At 40.5% G+C, this 22,149-nt stretch overlaps 1 protein-coding gene across 1 annotated transcript; it reads left to right on the forward strand.

Moving 5' to 3' along the window:
- Nucleotides 1-9,681: 9,681 nt before the first annotated feature.
- LOC119741718 (NADP-dependent oxidoreductase domain-containing protein 1-like) lies at nucleotides 9,682-19,991 on the forward strand. The gene is made up of 6 exons (XM_038217587.1): nucleotides 9,682-9,911; nucleotides 10,913-11,112; nucleotides 12,938-13,128; nucleotides 15,678-15,828; nucleotides 18,098-18,284; nucleotides 19,691-19,991. The coding sequence occupies exons 1-6, from the start codon at nucleotides 9,727-9,729 to the stop codon at nucleotides 19,866-19,868; spliced, it is 1,092 nt and encodes a 363-aa protein (XP_038073515.1). The 5' UTR covers nucleotides 9,682-9,726; the 3' UTR covers nucleotides 19,869-19,991.
- The last annotated feature ends 2,158 nt before the right edge of the window (nucleotides 19,992-22,149 follow it).

The following is a 22,149-nucleotide window of genomic DNA, read 5'->3' on the forward strand; positions in this document are numbered from 1 at the left end:
GCGCAGTTGGAGGCGTACATTTCGGTTTCTGCTTCTGAATGATTGGGGAAAAAAGAGCCGACAGCCCAGATGGTTTGGTGTTCATTTTCATTACAAATCACTGGAGAGTTTTAAGCTAAATCATTTGAGGAAGTAGCAGAAGGGCTGCCTATACAGAGTAAGAACCAACAGTCGACAGCGTAAATATATATGACGATTCAACATATACAAGAAATGGTATAAATAATGATCAATCACACCTAAACTAATATTGTAATGCAAATTGAACGCATGAAGGTAAGATGAAAAGACATATTCTTTAGAAATCCGCCCCATGAACTTTTTTCAGTTATTGTTCATTTTGTGTTGCATTGACTGTTTCAAGAAGAGGAAAAAACCCCCCACTCATAAAAAAAGCTATATCAGTCGTAATATAAAGAAGATTTATTGTCATATTGTTTGGTTTGCTCCGGCGGAAGTTAATTTTTTTGCAGGTATTTCACTCCCACAGCAAAAGATTGCAGTCATGCGGGTCAGGAATTGTCGTGCAACACCAGCCGCCTTGTAGGTAGATAAAAAAGGTCGAACTAACAGGAGAAAACGGTCTTCTTATCCACTTGAAACGAAGTTTAATAGAACCTGCGTTTTGTCATGGCACAATTTCATAAATAACGGTTAGCAAATAGTGACATTCTGAGAACTGTTAAAATTGCATCGATGCGATAGTCTGTACAGCAAGTAAATCAGCTTCGTGCAAGTTGATTACCAGAAAAGTCTAAATGTAGGTTTTTTAATTAGTGTATGGATTAAATAATTTTGCTGTGTAAGTGTCACTTCTGAAATGCATAATTTTGTTTCATTGAATACATTTCTTTTCATTTCTGTAAGGTATCATCACAAGACAGAGAGGCCGTGAATTATGAAAACGGAAACCTGTTCTATAGTTTGTCCACTATTGTTTCTTTGATTTTTATCGCAATGTCATCCATACATAACAGCAACTTAATTGTAGGCGTGGTCATGGGAGACGATGGCGGGATAAGGACATTTCCCTGATGACTAATATGCATTTTGTATTGTGCTCCCACCGAGTGTGGGCGGAGACAACACCAAGTCCAGCCCCCTCCGAGACATTATTATAGACTGTGGAAGACGAGGCTTCAAGCAAGATCGGTCCTCTCTCCATCAGCCGCAAAGCTTTGGCTTCCTCATCCCAATATCACTAGGAGTCCCCCCCCCCCAAAAGCCATGTCAACTGGAAATCCCACGGCTCTACCTGGATAAATCCCCATAAGCCAACCCACCTGCATGTACTTTGCGTGATCCATCTGGCGTACAAATCAAATTTCTCGACATCCCGTTTCATAATTCGGCCCAGGCCCCCTCAGAAGAGGAACTGTTCCGCTTGACCGCTTTACCGAGAGAGGAAATTCGATTTCGGGGGCTCCCAGCCCATTTCAGGGCACCTTTCACGGCGTGGAAGGAACAGATAAGGGCTCTGTGGGGATATAAGTCCGACTCTACCCACCTAAGCCTTGGGATTTCTGGCGGATATGCTACGGGGGACTGTAGGCGTCTCCCCGCTAAAGCTTTCAAATTGCTGATCCCTCGATGCCGGTGCATTTGCGTCCTTAATTAAGCCGTTACTTTGTGGCTTGCCTCACCCTCGTCATTGCCGTGATCCCAACAGCTTCATTTCAAAGTACATAGTAAATTCCTTTTGATTCATACTTTGATACTCTATTTATTATAGGACCGTAGACCAGTGCCTGGCACCGTCTTGACCCGCAAGGTGGCAGATTTCGAACAGATAAGGATGCTGCTGTGCCGGTCCATAATGAGCAGGCTTCCTGTTCCTGTGCAGTTTGGTTAACTTGTCGTTAAGAAAGATCCCAGACAGTCCAAGTTACAGACGGGCGTTAACGCCGCACCTGGTGAACCCTAAGGTGAGGTACCGCGCGCTTATATAGGCTGAAGTAATAAACCAGCAAGGAACACTCAATATGGTCACCTATAGTTGTTGCTTATACTAAAGAGCAAACTTATACAGATTTTATTAAACTCCTTCACAGCATATGGTCATTTGCTTTGCCTGCATTTTCCCCGTTTCCAATAATGTCACTCAAAAATCCAAGAAATATAAAATCCAATCCAAAACCTATAAAATGTTGAAGTTTCAGCTGTGTGGATCATGATTATACACTTTCGAGAAAACAGTGAAAAACCATGCACAGCCTTTTGATTTCGTCAATATAAAACTCTATTAATATTATCGTTTCAAATCACATGTATTTCTAGATTTCTCGTAGCAAATGACAGCAAACCAGACAGAATTTCACGAGGCATTTAGTACCAGTACGATCTTTAATCCAAACCTTTTTTTAAATAATAGTTCGCTAGGTTACTTTCAGATTGAATGCAACTATGCTCGTGCTGGTTTAACCCTGGCAAACAGATTCTGTTTTTTTTTAAATTGCTATTAGTATCTTATTGCCATTAGTATTTTATTGCTATAAGTATTACAAAAGTTAGGCATTTTGAGTTAGAAATTGACCGGAAATTGGCCCACGTTTTAGTGATAAAATGATTATTTTACAAAAATTATGAATTGTTTGTGGTCCTACAATAAATTCAGATCTCGCAGGTTAGACTGATTCCCAGCCTCTTTTCTAGAATCGACAAAGTAAGGAACGTAAACCAGTCCGCTCGCAGCAAATGCAACTAAAATAGAAGGTTTTTTTTCAGTGGGTTCAGGACACCAAATTAAAAGAAAACCTTGTTATTGGTGGGGGGTTAGAAAATCGGATGTCAGGCTTGTTTTCCGAGTGGCTTCAAGACTTGTCTCGCTGAAGCAAACCTGCAAACAAAATTGACGGTCTTTTATTTAATCACTGGTTCTAAAGTAATTTCCAAAGGCAATTGTAAGCCCTGTTTTTTATATATTTTTTTGTTTTTTGGGGGCAAAACTGCAAATTATTATGAGAACGGAGTGGTTTAGGACACAATCTTATTAATTGAGGAAGCTACTATTTATAAAAAAAGTCAGAACTAAGTAAATAAAAGTGGGTTTTTTTTGGTACTTTTTAATCCAACTTTCAGTTTTGTCAATCATGTTATCTTTATTACGGTGCCAAAATGTGATTTTTCACAATCGCTTGAACAGGCCTATTACGAAAGTGTAACATTTTCTTAATCCAAAGGAAAATTTTTCGTTGCTAAACATGAATGACTATTCATTTGTTTTTTTTTGGTTTTTTTTTTAGATTGATGGGGTGCCCTGGGGATGATTGTTTTATATGAGGTGAGGATTAGTGAAGGTGCGTCACACTTAATTAGTAAAAAGTGTTTAAGCTGGCCCTAATATAATATAGTACAAGGCTAGTTAGTGGTGGGTTTCTCCCTTTCGTGAAGCAAGCTAGCCGAGCACTTTTGGTTAAAAGTCTAGTTACTGTATAGGCCTTATATCCTATTCTTTCAAACTCGAATCGGCGTATAGAATTAAATAACACAAAAAATGAGAAGAATATTACATTTCGCTCAAAGTCTGAGAAGTACGGTTTTTCAACCCCCAAATCGCTTTAAAACTTCAATTTCCACTTGTGATTTTGCAATTCCAGGCAAGTTGTTTACAGCTCAAAATGCGATCATCTTTTGAAAATCGAAAATGGTTTTGGGCCCAGGTGCAGCTATTCTTCAAGCTTCACCTTTTTGGCATTTCATCACTGCGGTTGGTGATCGCGTGTTCAACGTGGCGAATTTAAAAAAAAAAGCCTGAAAAGACCCACTCGCATGGTAAACCAAGCAACCGTACTTTCAATGCCAATTTCAAACCCATAGAAAAGCGCTTTTCTTTGGCATCGAACCACAACAGCTGTCAGTTGCTATTTTTAGCGATGGGTAAAAACCGGGAGACGAATACAATTCCCTTTGCTGTTGTGTGGGGATGGAACAAGACACATTAAAAACCTCTAAGTGCATTTTTTGCAAAGTGCAATGTAATATCTTGCAAACTCTTAAAAACACTTCATAATTGCAATGACTTAGCACATTAAGCTGCGTTTTGAGGAATTAATAGCATGATTTTGGCGCTAAGTTAGCACTACATGTATAGGCTATAAAAACCGTATTTTATGCTGTAGCCGTTATAAAATTTCGACGAAAGAGGACAACACAGTTAATAATTTACATTTAATTTTTAGCCATGATAAGCACAAAAGGAATAGCTTTTACAAACTAAAATGATAAACGATTCCTTGTAGAAGTTTACAACACATTTGATAACACAGCAATATAGGCCTATTATCTAGAAACGAACCACAGGAGGCCAAATATATACATTGAACATAATGGTCACAACGCTGGATACTGTCAATGTCGTTATAATAAGCATGGTAGACTGAAAAAAGAAAAAGTTTTTTTTTATATAAATAGCCTAATAATAATATTTTGAATTTAATATGTATAGATTTTTGAAAGAAATGAAACCAAGAAATTAAAGCCTACAAGCCAATACATCACGAGGCACATACGTGCTTTAAAAATCACTTATAATTAAAGGGAAGGCATGATTGACATCTTTCCCCCCCCCCCCCCCCCAAAAAAAAATAGTGAGGTGCTATAACGCCAATTCATTTTTAATCCAATAGGCCTAAAAACTAAAGTTTGAAAAGATTGGTGAGCATGCCCGTGGACATTTTAAATCCATTAAAGACCAACCCTGATATTTGTGGAGTTTGATCATGCTAGTGGAATGCAGGAAACGTGCTACATACACGACGTGGCGTCCCATTTAGGCCGATATTACGACATGGGACTTTCCAACTCGACCTGATTAAACAATCGAAATTCAGCCTCTCTGGATGGCAAACAAGCATTGGCAGAAAATGTCCTGTGGAGTTACTTTTTGTTTTAAATCTGCAAATAGAAAGAAACTCACTGGCCCAACCCCTTGCTGAACACCGGTGCATGGTAATCCACATTGTTGTAGTACTCGTACTCGGTACTCGACTCAGAATACAAGTACTCTTACTCTCGACTCGTACTCGGTAACCTAGTATTACTCGGCTGTCTCGGTACTCGGAAAAAAAAGTACTCGACTATACAACACTGGTATTCCACTCCTGCTGAAGTATATACTTTTTTAATACAGTCATATTATTTATTATTTCACTTTGTTACGTTGTTTTATAAAGGTTGTGGCATTATGGAAATAAAGGTTGATTGAATTGAACTGAATTGATTTTATTCCGTATCAGTTGAGCTTACTGGCTTCCTATACCGCGGGTATTGCAAATTGCCGTTATCTGAGAGTGTAGCTACAATGGGCCATGTTCATATTAAAGAACAATTCAGTTTTAGGTTCTTATCTTAGACTCACCCAACTATAGTTAGCATTGTTGAATACCAATATGAATGTCTTGGGTACTCTCTAAATTCCAAAGAGTGAAAATTCACTCCATTCGAGTAAAGATTCACTCCCACAGTCGGAAACTAGGGACTAGACGTTTTAGAGTGAAATCTCTTCAATCGTAAAGATCGAGTTTTCACTCGAGCTTCGGCTGGAGTGGTTCATTTTTCAGACTATTTCAATCGAAAATGAGAGTGATTTTCACTCTAAAACGTCTAGTTCCTAATTTCACTCTTTGGAATTTAGAGAGTAGAGGGCAGGGTTTTAACTTTTTGAGGGAAATTGGGGGGGGGGGGGGGGGGTTAAAAGGATGAAGACCGAAGACGGCAAAACGCAAATAAAGACGGCGAACACTGCGATTCACGGCACAAAACTTCAATGATTCGATTCAAGGCACAAAACTTCAGTGATTCGCATGGTATCAAGTAGAAAGTGCGTTAGAATGTGGGAAATACAAAACACTCTTTAAAACGAAAAAGGGGCCCTAAACTACATAATCGCTAAAAATAAAATGACCAGAAACTGTATATTTTGGTAATGATCTCATTTGGAAGTTATTGCTTTCTGCCGCGCGAACACTGCATGCTGAACTTTCATATCAAGTTACTCCAAGTGGTTTACATTACCGGGCCAGTCTATAGGTGATGTTGATCGAACGGTAATGTGAGGCGCAGTTCCTTGACGTCATACAATGGCATTGCCATAGCAGCTGGGGGTCAATCGGGTCTCCAGGCCAAAGGTTGTGTGACGTCAGCGCCAAACATTAATGTGAACGTCAGCACTTCCTTCGTGTACTTCTCATGTACTGAGAGATGAGAATCGTTGGCACAAAGGGTCATTGTGTGTGGGAGGGTGGCAATGATGCGGTGGTTTGTTTTTCAGCTTTTATTTTCGTATTTATAATCTTATAAATATTGGTACGTTTAAGAGATGTCGCGATATTTTTTTTTATCATCCTTAGACTTTGTTTCTGGCACAGTTGAAAGACTGACATTGATAAAGCTTTAAAACATATTGGCCATTCACAATTGTTGATTTAAGATCTCATTCCCTTTAGAAAACAAAACATTTCAGTTTAATATATCAAAAGGGGGTTATTAAAATGAGGAGAAAAGTCAAATGTATGCCAATGGCTTGCTTTTCTGTTGCCTAAAAAAGTTTAATACGTTCAAAACCAAAGTTTGATCTAACTAATAAACAATTATATATTGGGACTTGGAGCTTGAGTTCTTCCATTCGTATTTACTAGTACACTCTGTACCATGTCATTTTCGTTTTTCCTCCCGATTGAACGTTGTTTTTATTGCCTTGTTCTTTTGGTTTCTTAGGGCCCATAACAGGAATTTTACTTGGGAACATAATTATTTTGTGCAACTTTCTACTCCTCTATGGTATGAACACTATTTGACTTCCTGTTTTTTTCGGTTAATTTTATTGAATAATGCACTTCTTTCAACTCTACACAATTTTCCATGCTTTTACTGACAATGGATCTGAGAGTGCTGTTGTTGTGATGTCATTTCAGGAAAATGCTGTTAACGTCAATTTACGGGTTTTCTGTGAAAACTGTGAACAACAGTTACCAGACCATGGTCCCGGACCGTCCCAATTTAAGATGGGACTTTCCTAGTTGGGACATTCCAAGCTTCGTCTCAATTAAACGTGGGACCGATATTGTCTAGTTGGGGCCTCATCAGAGAGAGTTAGGCCTACGTTCACTTGACATGGCGTCTTTAGTTTGACATTGCCTGTATAACAGGTGCGTTGCGGAGTAGGCCTAAGACTCACTGCTAGAATTTTTCCTTCGGGAAATATGACATAAGTTAATCAACTTTTAGAAATCACCATTCCTTGCTGTGTATTTTTAAAGGGTTATATCCCAGACTGTAAACAGAAACTATTGTGTAATTCAAGTATGATTATTATTTCATTTTAGGAAGTTAGTTTCATATTGCGATTTAAAGTCACTGGAAAGTCGGTTGTAAAGCGTGTGATGGAATTGCGTGATTTTTATATAGGGAATCCCCCAATCATGTCATTGAGTAACGTTCCTGTTGCGGCACAAAATGTGTTGCCGAATCAATAATTTCCTGATATAATTCACATTTATTGTTTCCGATCCCTCCAAGTCACGCAGAAATCACGGCCAAGAGTTTCTTTGTATCAAAGTGCCCCAAGCGTCGCTGAAAATCTGCAAGAAGTTGAAGACACATGCCGCTGTGTTCGTTTTACTATTTCGGCGCAGATTAGATCATTAAAAGTCCGAAAAAAATCAGCACCGTCAGCAGCGTCTTTTGGAAACGACTATCTGTATAGGCCTATTGATTCTTATAAGATTCGAACATTTGCATTGGAATGAAATTAAGTTTCAAATTCACCTTGATCTTATGTAGAAGCCAAAATTGTTTCGTTTTTATCTTGGGATCTCTAGCTCTGCAGAGAGGGCGTGGCACAAGCGTGGGCAAGCCGCAAGCGTGGACAGGAGACGAAAAAGTGATCAGCAGGGGCGGATCGGGGGGGGGGGGTCAGGCGTCAGATTTTTTGGGCATGTTCGATTGTTGCGGACAGGCAGACATATAGGTAATTATTTTTTGGGTGTCAGAGCGGGGGAGGGGGAGGGGGTTTGACCCCCCAACCCAGACCCCTCTGGATCCGCGCCTGCGGCGTTTCCCTAGACTTTATAGTATCATGCATAATGCAGTGTTGCCAAACTTCTTTGTTGACAAACTTCAGATTCATTCAGTTAAATACCGCCTTAATAATGCTTGCTGTTGAACCTCTGTGAACAATCTTAGTGTCATGAAATTCAATTTGAACGGTGTGGCGTCCGGAAAGTGGGCGCAAGAAATCGGCTGAGTGTTCCCTAACGCGGCGCACTTGAACAAATCTCGGAAATTCCAAGTTAATATTTAAGACTCTTTAAAATTAATTGAAATTCTGATATCTATACTCCCATCATGACCCAACTAGAAGTTTCCCCCCAAAAATGTTTTCTTATTTTTGGGCGCATTTTCAAAGGGTTCACTGTTATATGAGCACTTCGAAATAAAGTCGGAAAATCACGCTAAAATTAATTTCTCTGTTAACTTTATAATGGGTAGATCAACTCACGATATATAAACGGGAATGTTTATTATGTTTACAGCCTGATGAAATTTCACTTACTGTGAAATTTCAGGTAAAACTTTTGCTCAAAGTGCGCCACCTTAATTGGCGTAGGGGCCGCGCCACAATCAACAATATTAAATTTGTGAGAACAAAATTGACAGTGCTTGGTCAGAACTCGAACGCGCGACCTCCGTAGTTTTCAGCTGAATTAAAAAAAGACACAATGAAAGGCTTTTAAAACATGTTCTATATTATTTTGGGAAGGTCGAAAGTACTTGACACAGATTAACCTCTACAGTGGTGTTCCCTAACGTGGCGCACTTCGACGTTTACCCGACTTTCCTCGGGTGTTGCCAAACCTCTTTGTTGACAAACCTAAAATTCATGCAGTGAATTACTGGTACTCTTACCTTAATGCTTGCTATATTTAACCTCTGTGAACAATTTCGGTGTCATTAAATTTAATACGTAATTGAAAAACGGTGGCGTCTAGAAATTTGGCACACACAAATTCGCTGAGTGTTCCCCAACGTGGCGCACTTGAATAAATCTCGGAAAATTCCAAATTTACATTTAAGGATTTCTGTGAAGTTGATAAATTCTGATAAACAATTAGTTTCTCTACTTACAAACCCAATCGGAAGTTTGTCAGAATTTTTTTCTTCTTATTTTTCAGGGCATTTTCAAAGTGTTCACTTTTCACTTCAAAATAAAATCATAAAATCACGCCAAAATATATTTTTCTTCTAAATTCCACTTTCTGTGAAATTTCAGATAAAACTTTTGCTCTAGCTAGGCGCTCTGTGAAGTTGATAAATTCTGATAAACAATTATTATCTCTACTTACATACCCAATCGGAAGTTTGTCAGAAAATTATTTTCTTATTTGTCAGGGCATTTTCAAAGTGTTCACTTTGCACTTCAAAATAAAATCAGAAAATCCCACCAAAATATATTTTTCTTCTAACTTTGTAACGGGTAGATAAATTCGCGAACAATGAAAAACACTCCTGTTTATGAACAGGAGTGTTTAGAACTTGATGAAATTCCACTTTCTGTGAAATTTCAGTCCCCTTTTGCTCTAGCTACGCGCTACAGGCGAAAAATCAAAGTGCGCCATGTTAGGGGCCGCGCCACGTTAGGGTACATCAACAATACACGTACACATCGACTTGGGCAAGTTTATTAGTTACTTTCTATCCCATCATGCAACGCCCTGCCTGGAGACGAACATGGCGTCCGTGGAGATCGGCAATTCCATCGGCGATATCACAAGAGATTTACCCTCTTTGAAGTTTGAAAATGCAATATCCGAGGAAGAAGCACAATATCTTGTTTTACGAACGAGGTCTCATGCGATCACCGTTTCGGCGTGTGCGCAGGCAACGTATTTTGCCGCTGTTTTAAACGAAGCGAGGTAAACATTCATGCGATTTCCCACTTCATCCGTTTCGTGAAAATTAAAAACAATCCGACACGTCTGAAAACCTTCGGCGATTGTGTAGTGTGCGCCCCCTCTTAAGTTTTGATCAAGTTTAGACTCGAGGGTGTTTTTTTTATCATTCCAAAAATGACTTTCAAACTAAGCCTAAGCTAAAGCAGACTTCTCTTAAAATTTTAATGGTATCATTTCATTTTCAATCCTAATTTTGAACAGTGAGTGACGTGTTTCTTGCGGGGGGGGGGGGGGATTTTTGAAAATGCGATTTTCCGATGCGTTTTACGGTTGGTCACAGTGTGTTGGAACCAAGCGAATCAATGCAGTTTTGCGTGTACATTGTCATGATTATGCATCCCGTTGAACTTGATCACCATCTTTATTTTCATGTAGGCCTAGTATTTTTGTCATCTTCTTCATCGCTATTAATATTAATAGTATTAACACAAAAATTTCCCTAAAAAATCTACACTGTCTCTGGCCATCTGCCCTCTAACTCTAATCCACGACAGTCCTGTTGGTTTTAAATGTCCCAAATTTGTTGTTTTGGGAGATTGGCCACGACCCTTAACTCTATGGAATTTTGTACGTTTTGTTTTTCTCAGATTTTGCGCATTCCGTGTCCATTTGTAGGTTGTAGGCCTATATCACGATTCTACCGCGTAACCGCGATAGATTAAAAATAAGTAAAGTTCTTAAAGAATGCTTAAACTTCATTTGTTGAAGTTTCTTGAGAAATTGTTTGGAACCTGCAACTGCATTCATTTTAACATGTATGATGTAGCTCCAGTATAGAGTCATGACATGGGAGATTCGCCTTTTACCCCATGGATATCATGAGCCATAGACATGTTAGGGGTGGGTATTCCAAGCTAGTTTGATGGGCCATTTTGGATAAACTTGCCCACAAATTATCCTGGATGTTCAATGAAATGACTCCTAACTACACTAAACGGACGTTGCATTTGCTTTGATTCCAGACAGCACATCCTCGAGCTGAGGAGCCCCCAACAGTCCAAGACGTCCAAGTTCCTCCAAGATGCCCCACCCAGGGATCCGCTCCTAGTCGGCATCATCGGATGCGGCCGTATTGGTCTCCATCTTGCCAACGCCTTGCTGACATACGCTGATGTCCAACCCAAGGAGCTGTTTGTCTCAACAAGACGGCCTGAAACTCTCGGTATAAAGAGATTGTATTTATTTTTATTTGAAAGCCTAAAAATCTTCGTCATTTTTTTTTCTTAACTAGGCAATTTTAGCATTATGTCATGTCTGTGACACAGTTTCTAAGAGCTCAGTGAATAAACCACAAAATGTATTTTTCAAATCTTATTCATCCATCATCTACAAATGTCACGGAGATTACAGACTACGAGTTTTGGAACACATTTCTGTATCATTAAATAAGATATCATGGTTAATTAGCTCTGTCACAGACAATGCACTTCCTTTCATAACGCTGGAAATGCGCATCAGGTAGTGAAATTAAAGCTGTTCTTTTTCTTTCCTAATCGAAGCAAGTTTCTTAGGCCAAAAAAAAAGTCTCCAGTTTCTGGTATGGAGCTTGCCCAAAAAGTGGTGTGGTGAGGCGGCTTTTTTTTTTTTTTTACCTGATTTTTTTGCTTCAAATGTCGGCTGATGACTGCAAATGATGCCCGACAAAACTTAGTGCAAATATATGGGAGTCCAGAGTGGCCACATAAAGCTTATTCTCGACCATGACCCAATCTAAAAACATTGTGCAGTAGCAGGATTCTAGTCAAATAAGTGAGTTTGGCTGTTTTGAGACATCATCTTTCATTGAAAAAAAAAGTGCCGACGCACATGGCTACGGATACGCACGCGCATACCAGAAACCGGAGACTTTTTGTTTTTGGCCTTACTGAGAATTTTTGTTACAAGCCTTTTTATAATCTTGTGCTTGAGGTGGGATAATAGTTTGTCCAAAATACTTGACGTTTTGGACATTTTGCTGCTTTTAGTTCACTTGAAATCATTTAAGAAAATTCAGATTCTATCACTAAAACTGTCTTTAATTCAGTATTTTTTTATTTCTTGGGAAGCTTAATTATGCACAAGTTCCCAGAGCACAGGTTCAGTCTGAACAATGTCAGATATAGAGTCAGAGATCAGTAAGCGTACATGCGTTCAATTCACCTCAATACGGGATCAGCTTCTTTAAATTCCTGTCCCTGTAATACCTTGGTACTTTAGATACCATTCAAATATTAAGAATGACTTCAACTGATTCTTTCATTTGGTGGGTTAAGGTTGTTATTCATAATCACTCTTGGAGAGTGACTTCATTAAAGAGTGCATTAGAAGTATAAAACGCCAGATGTAACAGGGACAGGAAAAAAAGTGGACCCCAACATTATACAAATAATGAATGTTTACGAGTGCAATGGTTAGAATAATTTCATTCGGTGACGAATGAAATGTTCCATTCCACGAGGCGAAGCCGAGTGGAATGGAACATTTCATCTGTCGCCAAATGAAATTATTCTTTCTATTGCACGAACGTGAAACATTCATTATTTGTTTTTCATAACACCTGAATAAATCCTCGTCATCTGATTGGTTGACTTTTAATAGCCAATTTATTCAAGTTAAAAATTGTTTACAAGTTTAACGAGTTCAGAGTTATCATATTCAATTTTTCTCAATTTATAACTTTTCCATAAGTTTAGAACTCAAACAGTTCAATAAGTTCAGAACTTTTATTGCCAATTTAAACACCACAGCGCCACCATCGGCAACATGTGCAGTGACAGTGCAATGGTACTTCTAATCACAGTGCAATAGTACTTCCATTGCACTGTGCGCTGCGCGCCACGCGCACGTCGTGCATTGGTACGAATAATTCAATGATATGTTATCAACGATCCACCAATCAGATGACGGGGATTTATTCAGGTGTTGTATTATATAGAATGACCCATATATCAGGTATCTAGCTAGAGCTTAAACTGACAGCAGTCTAAGAAACTCAACATCTTGAACAGGCACTTTGAAAGACAGAGGTGTTAGCTGTGTCTACAACAACGCCAAGGTTGCCACCTCCGTGCATCTTCTCTTTCTCTGTGTGCTGCCATCGCAGCTGCCCGACATTGCTGATGATATCAAGGGGATCGTCCCGGCCCATTGTACTGTCTACACCTTCCTCAGCTCTGTACCCATCCCAAGGTTAAGACAGGTGAGGCCGAGATGTGAAATAAAGTAAAATGAAGAAGTTGACTGAATGAGTGAGGTTTCCCTAAGGCAAATTTAGTTGTAGTGAAGTCCTCACATTTAGCCCTCACAAGTCCATCACAAGTCCACTACAAGTCCACTACAAGTCCTCACAAGTCCCCACAAGTCCATCACAAGTCCTCACAAGTCCTCACAAGTCCTCACAAGTCATCACAAGTCCTCACAAGTCCCCACAAGTCCATCACAAGTCCTCACAAGTTCTCACAAGACCTCTCAAGTCCTCACAAGTCCATCACAAGTCCATCACAAGTCCTCACAAGTACCCACAAGTCCTCGCAAGTCCTCACAAGTCCATCACAAGTCCACACAAGTCCTCACAAGTCCATCACAAGTCCTAACAAGTGCTCACAAGACCTCACAAGCCAATTGCAAGTCTGCCAAGTCTCAAGCAATGCAAAGGCCTTTCTTCATTGTTTACATTGTCATCACAGGAAATCACGAGTCAATTGCAAGTCAATCACAGATCAATCGTAAGTCAATTACAAGTCGAGTCACAAGCTGTATTCAGAGGTACTCCATTGTACAGCCCATTACTTATACCTTAAGTGCCAGTTTGATATTGACTTTATTGTAAAGTTGAACAAAGAATTTGACTGGGTTTGAACCCGTGACCTCCAGATTGCCATTCCGGTGCTCTACCAACTGAGCTATCCAGCCCTGTTGGCGGTTGCCCAGTTTGTCAAAGTCTTTGTTCAAGGGGCGCTAGTCAGAAGCCATAAACCCGTATATGCCATGTAGCCAGGGATCACGCCCAAAGTCACAATGCTAGAAACATTAGCAATGCTGCAAACCTGGGGAATAATATTGACTTGTGATTTGACTTGAAGCGGACTTGTGGTGAACTCCACAACAACTTTACCCTGAGGCTGGTATGCAAGTCCGAAGTGAGTTTGACAATAGGAAACATAAGCAGTACAAAAATTGACCGGAGTTGTAATGAGTTAAAGCTACAGTCCATCATTTGCAGCTATCCAAAATGTAACTGATGTAATTATTGTTGAAAAACATACTTGGTTGAAAGATAGTAAGGGAACTAAACTCCCTGTGAAATGAATTTTTTGGCATGCTGTCATTTGAAGAAATCAACAAAAGAAGGCCTTTCCAACGATGCGTCTATTAAAAGTTGGAAATATCCATTAGAATTTTTTTTTTTATTTGGTGAAGCGTGCACAAGCGTCGACACTACGCACACGCACTCGGTTGCTTTAATTCCTCGGATCAGTGCGCGACGTGGTGTAGCTGCAATCAGCTAAGTGAAAACGTGTTTCGGACGCTGAATTCAGGCCCAATTCAAAACTTGATTCAGCAAATTTTGATTTGAAATTGAGATCCTAGAATGTTGTTTTTCTCGAAATATACAGCTGAAGCTGGTCGAGCTGAAAGTTCATCAGGTTAAGTAAGATTTGCATGGTGGAGATACTAATGTAATTAATGTTCAGCACCCTTCTTTAGATTTTGAGCACTTTTGTTGCTTCAAAACCAAATGCACAAATTGCAAACGATGGACTGTACCTTTAAGCTTTTGCAAATTCAGATTGCAAATATTTGCCACTGACGTCACAGATTTGCAATACATTTGTGCTTGTGTTAAGTAAGCACTAATTTTGGATACCAAAATAGACAGGGGCAGCAAGGTTATCAAGTTGATTTCTCACATGACCATGACTTGCATAATGCTATTTATATATAAAAAAAATAAAACAGATGAGTGACTGTACACCTGTTTACTAGTCTTTGTTTTGTAAAGGACAAATTCTTACCAATGGTTGGACAATTTACTTTCAGCTACCATAATGTTGTTTGCAAGCCCCTTTATTTGGTGTTTGCTCAGTATCATGGGTATTCTATAGCCCTTCCTACTTTTTTTCTTCATGGTTCCCAACCACTCTGGAAATCAGGGATAAACTTGAAAACAAGTTTGCATTTTGCCAGTCAGGGAAAACTCAGGGAATTTGGGGAAAAACATCAACAATTTGGAGAAAAGTCAGGGAATTTGACAGTGACCCAGAAAGGAAATTTTTTTGCCAGTTTGAAGTTTGTGCGTCTTGTGCCATGTATCCAATTTTTGTCCATTGATTTACTGGCTATGGTAGCTTTTTAGTGTTTACATGTATGTCGTGTGAATAACTCCAGGCAATAACACTTGAAGTAGCTACACTTCCCCTTGACTTCCCAGCGTCCTCGTTATTGAAAAATTTAAATATTTCTCACGAAATTTTGGAAATTTCTCAAGAATTTTTTTGGTTTTCATAAAGTGTTGGGAACACAGTTTTTTATTCATAGAGTATAAAAGTTGATTTACAGCGACTATTCATGAGAAAAAATTTGTGATTAACCTGTTTAACCAATATGAAATTTTGTTTTAGTTGAACTTGAACTCTTTGTTTCTATGTATAAAAAAACTACCTTTTGAACTGGATGGGGCAGGTTCGAATCCTGCTCTTGCCATTTTTTTTCTGCTGGTGTTTATGTTTGGCTGTTCATATTCCACAGGTGATCAAGTGTAGCAGCCTAATCAAGCCGGAGTTCTCTTTGCCACCTGATAAGGCTGACAAGCCGTGGGACTGCAGCAAGGATGTCTGCACCACTCTGGAAAACTCACAGCAGGTGCAGGCCACCTGTCCACTCAGTTTAGACAAAGAAGGTACGTGTATGTATTTGCTAATGTTCACTCTTCATGGCCAGGGTTCCTGAAGGGCATATGTTATGATTTTTATCTAAAAGTCAGACTTGCGAGTCACAAGTTCTGAATGTCAATTTGTGTCTCTGTACATTTTTGATACGTGCCTTTTCTGATATGACTTGGACTACGTTTATTGGACTACGTTTACTGAGACTGAAGTTTGAATCTTACATCCAAGAAGTCTTTAAGAATCCTCATCTAATGAAGGAAATACACACTGAGCATACAGTGTTTATACGTCGGTGAAGGGCAAAACCTAATTTTATTTACATCACCCAGACGCAAAATTCCATATTATGAATAAGTAATGCGGTACCTGCTGCTATGTACATCAGATTCGAACCAGCCAACAGATCCCGTTAGCTCGGTGGTCGAGTGGTAAGGCATCTGCACTAGAAAGCAGGAGGTCGTGGGTTCGAGTCCCACCCGAGTGATTTTTTCCAACTTTCACTCGGGAGGTAACACACTGAGTATACAGTGTTTATACGTCGGTGAAGGGCAAAACCTAATTTTATTTACATCACCCAGACGCAAAATTCCATATTATGAATAATTAATGCGGTACCTGCTGCTATGTACATCAGATTCAAACCAGCCAACTGATCCCGTTAGCTCGGTGGTCGAGTGGTAAGGCATCTGCACTAGAAAGCAGGAGGTCGTGGGTTCGAGTCCCACCCGAGTGATTTTTTCCAACTTTCACTCGGGAGGTAACACACTGAGTATACAGTGTTTATACGTCGGTGAAGGGCAAAACCTAATTTGATTTACATCACCCCGACGCAAAATTCCATCTTATGAATAATATTGTAAAGCAGACAATATTATAGTTGACACCTGCAAAAAAGCTCTGTAAATTTGTTGAGCTTGTGAGTAGAAAAAATTGCTTAGCAAGTAAAGCCAGTATTTATATTTGAAAACCAGTTGCAAGCAATATACATGTACATCGTACGACATTTTGTACTGGTAACCAAAGACAGTCTTATGATGGAGGATTATGCAGATAACGAAAGACAATATGGCTTATCTCTGTGCAGATATGACAGAAAGAAGAACAGTGTAAACATGACATAGATGAATCCTACTTCCATTTGACACAGTGTGCTCATTTTCTTGGTTATTTGTCGTAATTGTTTTCCTGCAACTCTTTGTTTTGAAGAAGTGGATATTCAAAATTATTTGTGAGTGTAAGGCCAAATAATAAAAAAATCACACGTTTAGCGTCCTGCCTTATTGAAAAAAAAGGAAGGAGGAGGTTCTTCCCCCGAAATGGCTGCCTGACCCATTTTCCAAAACGACCGACCGGGGTATTTTCAAGTTGGCCGCCATCTTTTTCTTTAATGGCCCTCACTTGGACTCAGGCCTTTAAAAAGGAAGCAGGCGGGGACGCTAAAGATGTTTGCTTTTTTATTTCGTCTAATATCATCACAAGCAGGTCATGGAAGACTTGCACTGGGACTAGTGCACAAAACAACCTTTTGTCCAAAGATTTTTTTTCTTTGGGAAACTCATCAACTGTTTTTAATGGAAAAACAACACGAGAACCAAAAATGTAAAAAAGGCACCAAATATGTTTTTCAGTAAAAGAAAGTCTATATTGGCAACTTAGACTGTTGAGAAGCCAAATGGCAAGCCAATTGTCAAATATTACACCTTATAAAATCCATGTGTCTGAGTAATACATTCTGTGAGGTACATTTTCATAATTGGCGTTAAATTCCCCATTTTTCAATTGATGAATCTTCAGTCCAATTTTTCTAGACCTGATCACATATTGATATCTGAACTCATCAAAGACAGCAAATCTTTTCTCTTTTACGTGTCCTTTAGGCCTACTTGGTTGTTTTAGCTAATTTTCCCTTTGTGAATTGATGCCTTTTTAATTGTTTTTTTATTGGGGGGGGGGTGTCAATATTAGCTAATGTTACCATTTAAAAAAAAATTAATGGTATTTATCTGACTTTATATAGTTACTGGCATTTTATCACTAGTGTGAATCTTTTTAACCAGTTTCGTATCGCACTGGTTTTCATCCGCATCAATGTTACCTGTTTGCATTTTAAAACTAAATTTTTCGCTTTTCTTTTCTGTGTTTTATACATTTGATTGTAACCAACGGCCTCCAGGGAGATAGTTCTTAGACAAAAGATGGGGCTGTTAAAATTAACATTAAATAAAGAAACAATGAAATTCTTAATCCTAAGCCCTGCCATGATTTCTTTTTACCCTTTAGATGCAATTCTGAGTACAGATGACAAGTGGGCAGAGATGGTCCTATATTCTTTCGTTAACCTCTGCATCCGGCTCGGTCTGAGCAGAGAGGAGACGTTATCCACACTGAACTGCGTGGTGCTGGGCCAGGCAGTGTCTAGGGAATACACTAGCAAGTTTGCAGCTGAGAATTTCACCAAAAGGAAAGAGTAAGGGCAATTCTTGCTTTTAAAATACATAAATGTTACCTGCTCTGCAAAAATGTCGCATAATCTGAATTCAAGCTTTTGCCATTTTGAAATGGTAACAGTAAATATTGGATTTGAATTTTTTTTTTTTATTTTTGGTTGTTTGGTAGTTTTAGTTTAAATGTCCTACAAAGAGTTTTAAATATTGTACGAAAAAAGACTAACAAAATTAGGATTTTTGGTGCGTTCTTGGTTAGGCCAAAAAAAAAAGTCTCCGGTTTCTGGTATGGAGCTTGCCCCAAAAGTGGTGCGGCGACGAGGCTGTTTTTTTTTTTTTACCTGTTCTTTTTTTTTTTTTGCTTCAAATGTCGGCTGATGACTGCAAATGGTGCCCGACTAAACTTAGTGCAAATATATGGGAGCCCAGAGAGGCCACATAAAGCTTATTCTCGATCATAACTTCATCTAAAAACACATTAAAATTGTGCAGCAGCAGGATTCCAGTCAAACCAGTGAGTTTGGCGGTTTTGAGAGATCATCTTGTATTGAAAAAAAACCTTTTTCATTTTGCCGACGCGCATGGCTGCGGCGACGCGCGCGCATACCAGAAACTGGAGACTTAATTTTTTTGGCCTTAGGTAATGTAAATTTGTCATTTTTAAAACTTTTTTTCTCTGTTGAGACATTTCTAGCTTTGTACAACCTTGACAGAATGCAACAAGCAGAGGTCCATGATATACCAAAATGAAAGGTTAATTCATTCCCATTTCATTATTATAGTTAAATCAAAACGCGAGTTTTGCCACATTAAGCATTCATTAAGCTGTTATTAAGCCCCAACTCCTCTTTTAACTCTTCCTAATCATAAATATTGCTTGACTTCAACAGTCACAAAAAGATTGATGCAGCCAACACATAATCACACTTGTTTCTGAATGTGATGAGCTGGTCATATTTCTGTTTGGGGTTATCAGGAATTGGGTTAAATATCACTAAGTTGCCTTGGGCTTTATCAGTCCACTAGCGAGATATTATACAACTGACAAGATTATGAGGCTGGCTCTCATAAGCAAATATATGTATATCTGCCAACGACTCTAATCAAATCAAGCCATTCTACTGGTTACATAATATGGAGGACAGGCAACATCCCATCTGCTGATTAAAAAGTGTGTTAACCTTTCATGTGGAATTATTTTTACACAGCCACTGGCACCCTCTTTCATATCAGTTCATATTCGCCAGTTTGCCTGGTGCCCAGCAGCCAATTGTAATGCCTGACTGTGGGGACCAAACCAAGCTTACAAATGCATAACAATGGCGTTAGCCGTAGCTCTGGAAGCCCGTTTCAGAAAAGAGTCACTGAGATGACAAATATGGCTACAACAAGGTGATTACCGATGTGCATTTTTTCCCCCTCTCTCCAGCATCTTTCCAATCTTTGACTTGGCGGCTGTGGCAGCCAACCCCACCCCCCTGACCCGGGTCATCACCGAGGACGAGGAGATCCGAAGGCAGTTTGTCAAGAAGTACAAGAGCACCTTTGACAAGTTCTACTACTGGAAGGGAATCAAACAAGTCAAGAAGAAACCAGATGGAGATTAAGAAAGAGACGATAGAGGAGAAGCCCCAACCCCACCCCTCCCTCAGCCCCAAGCCCACCCCGCTCCCTCGGCCCACACCCCATCCCTCCCTCAGCACCAACCCACCCCTCCCTCAGCCCCAACCCCACCCCTCCCTCAGCCCCAACCCCACCCCTCCCTCAGCCCACACCCCATCCCTCCCTCAGCCCCAACCCCACCCCTCCCTCAGCCCCAACCCCACCCCTCCTTCAGCCCCAACCCCACCCCTCCCTCAGCCCCAACCCCACCCCTCCCTCAGCCCCAACCCCACCCCTCCCTCAGCCCAAACCCCATCCCTCCCTCAGCCCCAACCCACCCCTCCCTCAGCCCCAACCCCACCCCTCCCTCAGCCCCAACCCCACCCCTCCCTCAGCCCACACCCCACCCCTCCCTCAGCCCACACCCCACCCCTCCCTCAGCCCCAACCCACCCCTCCCTCAGCCCCAACCCCACCCCTCCCTCAGCCCCAACCCCACCCCTCCCTCAGCCCCAACCCCACCCCTCCCTCAGCCCCAACCCCACCCCTCCCTCAGCCCCAACCCCACCCCTCCCTCAGCCCCAACCCCACCCCTCCCTCAGCCCCAACCCCACCCCTCCCTCAGCCCCAACCCCACCCCTCCCTCAGCCCCAACCCCACCCCTCCCTCAGCCCACACCCCATCCCTCCCTCAGCCCCAACCCCATCCCTCCCTCAGCCCCAACCCCATCCCTCCCTCAGCCCCAACCCCACCCCTCCCTCAGCCCCAACCCCACCCCTCCCTCAGCCCACACCTCGGCCACCCCTTCCTCAGCCCACACCCACTGCTCCTCACATTCATGATTGCAAAGTGTTATTAATTTTACTTTGTGTTCTGTGCAACACTAAGAGAGAGAGAGAGAGAGACACCTACAGTACCCAGAAATGGGAAAAAAATGTTGCAACCTGACGCCACTTCTGCGATTGCGTACAAAGTCTATGGAGAGTCAAGAAAATATTCTATTTCCTAACAAAATGGGAAATGTTTCTCAGTCCCAAAAATCATGTCTTATCATCATTTTTGCAATGATGGGCCTTCATTGACATGATAATATGAAGAAAAAAAAGTGCTGTCACTTGCAACATTTTTTTCCCAGAAATGGTCACAATTTGTCAACACTTTCAGCCTGGAAGGAAGTTTTCTGGCAATTTTGTTTACGAAAAAAAATTGAAACAAAACTCTCTTTAGGCAAGGAGACCCTCCCGAGCCCCTGAAGGCCCCCCCCCCAAAGTGAAATAGTAAAAACGTACCTCTCTCAGTGTCAGAATAACTGTGGCCGTGTCCTGGGTTGTTTTAATAAAATGAACAATTTGACCCAACTAGTGGAAATGATTCAAATATCGCCGAGAGCTAGTTGGAAATCATTCGAAACAGTCGACACTCCTTCACCTTTAGCTTCGTGATACCCGAGTGCAGCCTTTACAAAGAATGTGACAAGTGCACATTGCATTCTGTACAGTTATTTATTTTGTTTTTGAAAAAAAGAATTTGCAAAAAAAAAACTTGTATAATAAAATGTTTGTCAAGCAGATCTGTTTGTTTGTTTTTTTTCTCAAGATTTTGGAGTTATATATTTTCAATTAAAAGTATCTAGAAAGTATGCCAATGACTGTTTGGTTTTTGTGTTCTGTGTTGGACGGCTTTGTGTAGATTGTGGTTGAATTTCTTTTGACACAAAATTCGAATTCTTTTGTATTATTAAATAAGGATGTAGGTTCCTGAGACTGTATTCTTTCCTCTAGTTAGTCATTTAAGTGCTGCCTTTGGTGCTACCTGACATTTATTTGATTTTGTGAATAACACGGCTGCCCGCCGCTTTCCTCGGTGATCCATGGACCATTCTATTTTCCCTCGGCTTCGCCTCGGGAAAATAGAATGGTCCATGGATCACCTCGGGAGGCTAGTTTTACTACACCACTCGAAGCATTCAATATCTTTCTGTGCACGGCTAAAAGTACTACGTTTTATTTCAGCGAATTTTCTGATTTATTAAAGTATCCCTTTTAAATGGCTCTATAGGCCTTTAATATTTCAATCGTCGGGGATTGTGTTGTTAGTTATGAATTCAGTGGGTAACGTTTGAACCAGACCCATGGGCTGCGACCCCTGCCTGGAGTCAGAGGGAACGTTGAACGGGGCAGTTCGGTTGAGGGAACGCCCCAGCTCCTTCTGCTCGCGCTCGTACGGCTCTCAGCCCACATGTTATATTTTGTATTTTCGCCGTTTAGGTTATAGGGGAACAATATAT

Source organism: Patiria miniata, unplaced genomic scaffold (genome assembly GCF_015706575.1).
Source record: "Patiria miniata isolate m_02_andy unplaced genomic scaffold, ASM1570657v1 HiC_scaffold_5, whole genome shotgun sequence".
In the NCBI taxonomy this organism is placed as follows: Eukaryota; Metazoa; Echinodermata; class Asteroidea; order Valvatida; family Asterinidae; genus Patiria; species Patiria miniata.

Bases quoted from the DNA above. Each gene is read 5' to 3' on its own strand.
- LOC119741718 (XM_038217587.1), top strand. From the start codon at position 9,727: ATGGCGTCCGTGGAGATCGGCAATTCCATCGGCGATATCACAAGAGAT. The intron at 13,129-15,677 runs GTGAGGCCGAGA...CATATTCCACAG, and splicing joins CCATCCCAAGGTTAAGACAG to GTGATCAAGTGTAGCAGCCT. The intron at 18,285-19,690 runs GTAAGGGCAATT...CCCTCTCTCCAG, and splicing joins AATTTCACCAAAAGGAAAGA to CATCTTTCCAATCTTTGACT.